At 43.5% G+C, this 8188-nt stretch overlaps 1 protein-coding gene across 1 annotated transcript; it reads right to left on the reverse strand.

Annotated features, from left to right (window-relative positions):
- Nucleotides 1–3716: 3716 nt before the first annotated feature.
- LOC123406393 (B3-hordein-like) lies at nt 3717–4917 on the reverse strand. Its single transcript, XM_045099937.1, has one exon. It carries the CDS (start codon nt 4853–4855, stop codon nt 3887–3889), a length of 969 nt encoding a protein of 322 aa, XP_044955872.1. The 5' UTR covers nt 4856–4917; the 3' UTR covers nt 3717–3886.
- Between the last annotated feature and the right edge of the window lie 3271 nt (nt 4918–8188).

An 8188-nucleotide genomic window follows, 5' to 3' on the forward strand; every position in this document is an offset into this window, starting at 1 on the left:
CCCGGGGGACCACCGAAGGGGGGCAACGACCCCGGGAGGTAAGGTGGGCCAAGTGGGGGTGGGAACCAGCCCCTAGGTGGGCTGGTGCGCCTCCCCACTCAGCCCATGGGGCAAGGGAAAGAAAAAAAAGGGGGGGCAAACCCTAGGCCAGGTGGGCCTAAGGCCCACCAGTGGGTGCGCCACCCCCTCCTCCCCCTCTGGCCGCCGCACCACCCATCTGGGAGGGCTGCCGCACCCCCTAGGGCGGGAACCCTAGGGGTGGCACCCCCTCTCCCCTTCCCCTATATATAGTGGGCACTTTTGGCCTTTGGAAGACACCGTTTGATCTCTCTCTCGGCGCAGCCCTGCTCCTCTCCCTCCTCCTCTGTGCCGGCGCTTGGCGAAGCCCTGCCGGGAGACCTCATCTCTCCACCGACACCATGTCGTCATGTTGCTGGACTTCTTCCCCAACCTCTCCCTCCTCCTTGCTGGATCAAGGTGTGGGAGACGTCACCGGGCTGCACGTGTGTTGAACGCGGAGGTGCCGTTGTTCGGCACTAGATCGGAATCGCCGCGAGTATGACTCCATCAACCGCGTTCTAGCAAACGCTTCCGCTTAGCGATCTTCAAAGGTATGAAGATGCGCTTACCCCTCTCTCGTTGCTGGTCTCTCCATAGGAAGATCTGAACATGGGTAGGAAATTTTTTGAATTTATGCTACGTTACCCAACAGTACAAACCTGCTCTTTGAACCAACACAAGAAAGTGGCGTTGTGCTCTATAGTAACTTTGCGTCCGTCTTGAGCATCCCCTGATCATGGTACTTTGCGATGATTTCTTCGTGCAGTGTCACATAATCATCTACCACATCTAGGTGTTGTAGCACTACAAAGTTAGCCCTGTCAAAGTCATCCCGTCGATCCGAGTAGTCCACCTGCAATTCCCTCCAGCCGTTGTTGTGACCTTCTCCTTCGAGCCTCCCATGGTGCTTGTCGACGTGAAAACCAACAACAGGGTCTTCTTTGCCCATATAATTCTCGCAAAAGGAGATGAACTCTTGGGTCAGGTACCCCTGGCGATGCTCCCGTCGGGAGGGGACATGTTACGAACGAATCCTTTGATGACCCCATAATGGAGAGTGAGTGCCTATCTTGTTTTATGATATTCTACCCAAGAGAGAGGAGTAGGTCCTAGGTACAATGTGTTATTATGTGCTACAATGTGTTAGAGTTGACGATGATGATGAGGAGGAGTTGTGATTATGACTAGTGACAAACTTTTGTTATATGATGTCTCATTGACGAAAATGATGATTAAATAGTGTTGGTGATAATGATTATGATGATTATTAGCTATATTGATGCAAGAGTTTTATATTAATATGATGATGATGTTGATCATGATTATCATGATGATTTGTTATTATGATCATGATTGGTTATTATATCATTGGGGGAAGGAAAGTGGATTAGGTTCATGTGTGGATGAATCTTCGACGTTGGGTTCATTAGCCCAGATGTCGTAAATGGATGGTCGGTACGCCAAAATACCTAAGAGACCGAGGATAACTTGCTAAATTATTACTTCTACATCACTTATGTATCGCTATTTTCGAGATGACGTAATGATATTTGTGTTGAATGATGATGATGGTATGACGAGACTACTGTATGTCTATGATATGTGGGAATAGTGTATGTTTAATATGATGTGATGAAACTATTGTATAGAGCCTGTATAAATACATCACAAATACATAGAGGGTGCCAATATGTGAAATCAGAAATACTTACCGGTAGCGCGGCTTAGCAGCAGCGCGCCTTATGAACAAGTGCTACTACTCACTGGACAGGGAAGCGTCACTACTAACACTACTTACCATAGCGTTGTCCATACCAGCGCTACTACTAGGGTTTAGCTATAGCGCGATAGCAGTAGCGCTTGACCCAGTGCTACTGCTATGCATATTTCCAGCGCTACTACTAGGGTTTTCCCTAGTAGTGTTCGAAACCCTAATACTTCGAAAGAGATTGTCTAGTTTGTACACGAAGTGCATCCAGTTTTTGTCGTACCCCTCTCAACTTTTTAGCACATACTATGTAGGTGAAATTATGATACTATGCCAACTTTCAACCTTTTTAGAGTTCATTTGTAGTGACTTTCAATTTCAGGGTCATTTAGCTCAAAAAATTAATGAAATGCATGAAAATAGCAAATGAAGTCACAAAAGGGTTGAAAATCGATGACGTGGCTTTGAATACTGCATGTTGAATGCACAAAAAGTCTGAAGTTAAAATATGTTAAAAAATGAAATCCTTTTGAAATATATGAGTTTTTGTCTCAAAACCTCATACTTCGGAAGAGATTGTCCAGTTTGTACATGAAGTGCATACTTTTTTGTCATACCTCTCTCAACTTTTTAGCACATCCTATGTGGGTCAAATTATGATAACATGCCAAGTTTCAACCTTTCCAAGTTCATTTGTAGTGCTTTTTAAATTCAGGGTCATTTAGCTTGAAAAATTCATTAAATGCATGAAAAATGGCAAAAGAAGTCAGAAAAGGGTTGAAAATTAATGATGTGACTTTGGATGATGCATAATGATCACGCAAAAAGTCTGGAATTAAAAAAAAGAAATATTTTTGTAATAGATGAGTTTTCATGCGAAACCCTAATACTTGGAAAGAGATTGTCCAATTTATACACGAAATGCATCCAGGTTTTACCGTACGCCTCTCAACTTTAGTAGAGATGTTCAACGTCCGAGCATCTCTCAAGAAGATGCATATTCAGGGGGTGTTTGTTTCCAGGGACTTTTTGGTGTAGGGACTAAAAAAAGTCCCAAAAAGTTCCATGTGAAACAAACAGGAGGGACTTTCAGGGACTAAAAGGGGGCACTTGGAACTATTTGGAGAAGTCCCTATGGGAGGGTCTTTTTGGGACTTTTTTGGCACTTTTTCCAACAATGCCCCTACTTTTAGCATGTCATTTAATAACTACTACTACATTGCTAAGGGTAACATGGTCTTTTTGCATGTCATTTAATGATCTCTAGTCCCTATTTAGTCCGTGGAAACAAACGGGTAGGGACTAGGGACTTTTAAGTTAGGACTAAAAAAGTCACAGGACTTCTTAAACAAACAGGCCCTCAGCGTTGCAATAAGCTTGGGTTCATCTATGGCAAGCAGCATGGCTTGTCAGAGTTGTCATCCTCACCTATGACTCGCTTTTGTCCATGCCTAGAATATTTACGGTTATCTGAATGTGAAGCTTTACCAGGGGTTCTACATCTTCCTCCATCTTTTAAGACCTTCTATATATTGGTAGGTGCCGTAGCATTCAAGTCCTATTATGCCACTAGGATGGGCTTGAGAAACCACAAGACACTACTTCCATAAATGCACCAGAGCCATCAGCAGTGGCAGCAAGAGAGCATTCACTTCCTCCTCAAAAATAGCCGGTCTTTTCTCAAAAATAGGCATTCTTGTCTCTGTAGACAATGGCATGTACCGTTGGACCCACATACAAACTAATAAAAAACAAGATCCCAAACCTGCAACCACTGAAGAGTTTTATATATGTAAGTCCATTCTTCACTTCAACCCAAATTTTACAATCATCAGATTGCAATGCATGAATAATTAATTAATTCACCAGGTTGCATTTCTGACCAGGCAAGACGACCTTATGAACTTGCAAGTGTGGCACTCAGGTCGACGTCCACACAATGTCAATATGAATATTGTCTAGATAAAACTTTATTTATATTTTATTCCAGAATTTAAACATGAAGTTTGGGCCGGTCATACATAAGGTTGACACTTTATTTATCACCGCTACATCGACATATACCTCGATTGAACAACGGTGATTCAACTATATATTTCTAGAGACCTTTTCTTATCATTAGACACCAACTCTGGTGTCAATGGCTAATGGCACTATGCGGTACAACGGCACATTAACACTGCACATCGTTGGTAGGGTACGCAACGCAATGGAAGTTGTCGCCTCAAGTTGAGCTATTTGGTGTGGCTGCAAGAAAACACTCTGTGGCACTTGCTGTTGTTGACCCTGTTGTGGTTGAGGTTGTTGGAAAGAACATTTTCCGACTTGTTGCTGTTGTGACTGTTGTTGGGGTTGGGAGACACCTTGGACCAATTGTAGGGATTGTTCTTGCAGGACGATAGAGTAGACGATTGCACGGACTGCCTCATGGCGGAGTTGTTCGGGGATTTGCGGCAGTTGTTGGCAACATTGTTGCTGCAACACATGGCAACTGCTCTGTTGCAACATTTGCGACCTTGCAATACGTTGTGACATTGCCACAGGGCTGCACTGCTGCTGGAGGAATACCTTGCATGGGTTTAGCTGCTGCAAAATAGATGGATGAACAAATGGTATTTGTACTTGCACAAGCATTTGATCTTGTTGTCCTTGTGGGAGTGGTGTTTGTTGTGGTGTACATGGTTGTTGCTGCGATAGAATTGGTTGTTGTTGCCAAAATGGTGGTTGTTGCGGAAATGGTTGTTGTGATGGGAAGGGTTGTTGTGGAAATGGTTGTGGTTGTTGTGGGTATGGTTGTGGTTGTTGTGGGATGGGTTGTTGTGGAAATGGTTGTGGTTGTTGTAGGTATGGTTGTGGTTGTTGTGGGATGGGCTGTTGTGAAAATGGTTGTGGTTGTTGTGGGTATGGTTGTGGTTGTTGTGGGATGGGCTGTTGTGGAAATGGTTGTGGTTGTTGTGGGTATGGTTGTGGTTGTTGTGGGATGGGTTGTTGTGGAAATGGTTGTGGTTGTTGTGGGTATGGTTGTTGCTGTGCAATGGTAGTTGTTGCCACAATGGCGAGGAGTGCAAAGATGAGGAAGGTCTTCATGGTGGATTGGTATTAACTAGTGTTTCTTGGTTTTGATGCTTGTGCTTGTCATGATCTCTATGCTGCATGCCTATTTATAGTAGCCATGGCACCACCTCTTTCCTTCTTTTGCATCAGCTTTAACAATTGTGTTTGGATGTTTCTGAAATGGATTTTTGGTACATTGTGTTAGGTTGCACTAGCTACAAGCGTACTTTTGGATTGATCATCAAAGTTGCTTTTTAGTTGTGCATATGATCATACACAAAGTATAGAAATCCTGAGGTTTGGTATGCATGACTCGCCTTATTCACTTTACATGTCACGCACTTATCAAGCTAGTATCGCTTTTGCAAACGATTTTGGAACCTTGTATAGGTTGTTAGCCTGAAACAAGAAAGGCAAAACATGTGTAGGACTAAGTTACAATCGTGTGTGGGTTGTTAAGATATGCTCGGTTATCAAAGCCTTACATGTGGAGGGTTCTTCTAGACTAGATTGGTGTTTATAAACTAACTTTGTATTGTTCTCTAAGATGATAAGATGAACTGGCACCTATAGAGCACGACATGACTCATCAAATTTCCTTTACATGTAAAGGATGGTAGTTGCTTGCAAGTTACTAACATATATCCGGTCCTAACTCCAGACATGTTATCGGCGGTTCAATCTATGTGTGAAGGATTTTTTTGGACCAGATCATTCTTCTGGTGGACTAAGTTTGTATTGTTATGTAAATATTTCATGGGGACCACCAAGTCTCTTTTACTAAATCTTTTGGATGTAAGGTTTATATATATTTGAATTGTGTAGAACATTTACGCACGTAATCTATTGAAAAACGTAATATGACAAAGCTTTGTGTTGAATTGATTGGAAGATAATTAATATAATGTGGTAATACAACAATTACCAGTAGTCTCATGAACTCCCTCGTGTTCAGGTCCATGTAAAAGACCTTATTGACGGGGTCCCACTGATGTCGTGCCCTGATCCAGTCATGCTCCCGCGGGTCGGTGAACTCCGCCAAGGGGTCTGGGATTCCGTGACTTTCATGTTTGACGTCCTCCTTGGCTCATGTCTCCTCTTCCCTCGTAACCACGACTTCTGAGGCGATGGACAGGCGTGTTCCTGGCTTGGAGCTCCTTCATTTTCTCAGACTTTAGCTGGGCTTCTTCTGTAGTGCAAGTCTCTTTGAATTTTTTGAAGTCCTCTTCTGTTATTGATGGATTGTCGACATGAATCTTCGACCACGGTTCATTCTTCAGATTGGCTTTTTTCACCCGTACTTTCCAGGCGGCCAAGGCATTGGTGAACGTCACCATTGCCTTGTTGTCTATAATTGTCATGTGGTTGTCCTTCCACGGAAGTTCATCTTCATCCCGGCCGGGGAACAGGAACCTGTTGTGCAACTTCGTTAGGAGCATATGCTCCATATGTGGTATCTTCTTTAACTTTTCATCGTTTATCTTGGCGGTTTCCCTCAGGATGCATCCAAGTTGATTGCCGTAGCATTTGCGCTCTTTCTCTGGCTCCAATGGCTCTAATTTCGTGGGGTGCATCGCAATGACCACGATTTTTCTGGTGCCGAGCTCGTTTAATTTTCTTGCCCTCTTCAGCTTCGGTCCTTCACCGACTAAGTAAGCATCGTTGCCGGTCTTGGGGCCGGTGTCCGTGTCGGTGCCATTGTCAATGCCGAAGCCAGCGTCGGTGTCGGGGTTGGTCTCACTGCCACCCTGCGTCCCCAACATGCATTGGTCCAAGTAATTGAAAAAATCATCTACTTCCTGAAAATAGTCATCTCCGGCGCGACCAGAACCCTCAGCTTCGTCGTGGCTAGACATATTAATTTCCAACGAGTATTTAAGTATAATAGTTTAATTCTAGGCCTAATAACATGAATAATAAAAAAGGACCTATATTTGGTCGGGTGTTAATTCATTCCCCTTTCCGGCAATACCTGGGCACTCCATATGTCCTAGTTTCTAGCACTAGTCATGTCGAAATTTACGAAAAATTTCGACATGACCTTTCCTAAAAAGTAGACATATGGAGCGCCTGAAATTTGTCGGAATGGAAATGAATCAACATTCCGCAAAACATAGGCCACTCAGACATTCATAATTTATCCAGATTTCAGACTTCCTCAAATAAAATAGTTGGTGTGAATAAAAACGCACAAGTGTCCACAACAACAAAAATCAAGATTATGCACAACTGTCAAACCCAAGTGTCCATAACATTAGAAGATTATATTTTAACATACCAAAATTGCAATGGCAGCAATTTCATTTAACTTCCTACTTAGCTCTGATCTGCCTCGAACCACGTGGAGGAAAAATGCACGTGCATCAACCTATAAAAAGAAACGAGCTACTCCCTCTTGTTGCATTTACAAGTCCGGAACTACTTTGCTAAAATGACCATTATACGGGGTCTGCTAGAGATGATCTAGTCTTTGTCCGGGGAACTACTCCCTCTTATTCATGCACAAAATAATAATTGTTCTATTCTTTGTGTAATCAGAATCAGAGTTGCTTGAATAGATTTGGAAAGTTTATAGTCACCAGACAGTCGGCTCATAATTACCATCGCTAACCAGAACACACAACTTTATCTTTGGAGCCTAAACACATGATGACGTAAGCCCTAGCTAGCTCCAGACAGCGATTTACCATTTTTCCCTGTGCTGCGGGAAACATATAATTGCAGCATTACTTACGAAAAATCAAATCCAGACTGTCTCTGGCTAAGATTTATCATCAACCTAAGGACGGCTTGCTATCTACTGATGTTAACGAAATTGCTGCCAACATCACTAAAAAGAAAAAGAAAAGCATTTACCAAACAAGTATCGTACAACAATCTATAATCGAGCATATTGCAACACACATATCGAATGGCAGTCTATAAGAAAATTTGTAGTACATATATGCTGCAGAAATAAAATGCTTAGCTGAACTAACACCGTTCCACAAAATTGACATGGTAGGCTAACATCACTACCAGTACTACTACCTGTCAAAATTTATCCTAGAGAGGACTGAGGACATAAAACATGCATAAACCCAACAAATAACACACGTACAAAGGCCGGGGTTGATCCTTGTTTTGTAAAAAAAGGACGAGGTGAGGGGGGGGGGCTTACCGGAGCGGGAGGGGATGGATGGAGGAACAGAGAAGCAGCGGCGAACCCTATGCCGAAATGGGATGGAGGGGGGAGGGGGATGCGGGATGGGGAGGGGAAGGGAACCTTGGCCTCGTACAGGAGGGGGCGTGGTAGGCGAGCACTTTCTCGCCCTCCGCGAAGGAGACCGAGGAGCGGGAGGGGGCGGCGCGGACAGGCGGGGAGGT

Source organism: Hordeum vulgare, chromosome 1H, assembly GCF_904849725.1.
Source record: "Hordeum vulgare subsp. vulgare chromosome 1H, MorexV3_pseudomolecules_assembly, whole genome shotgun sequence".
In the NCBI taxonomy this organism is placed as follows: Eukaryota; Viridiplantae; Streptophyta; class Magnoliopsida; order Poales; family Poaceae; genus Hordeum; species Hordeum vulgare.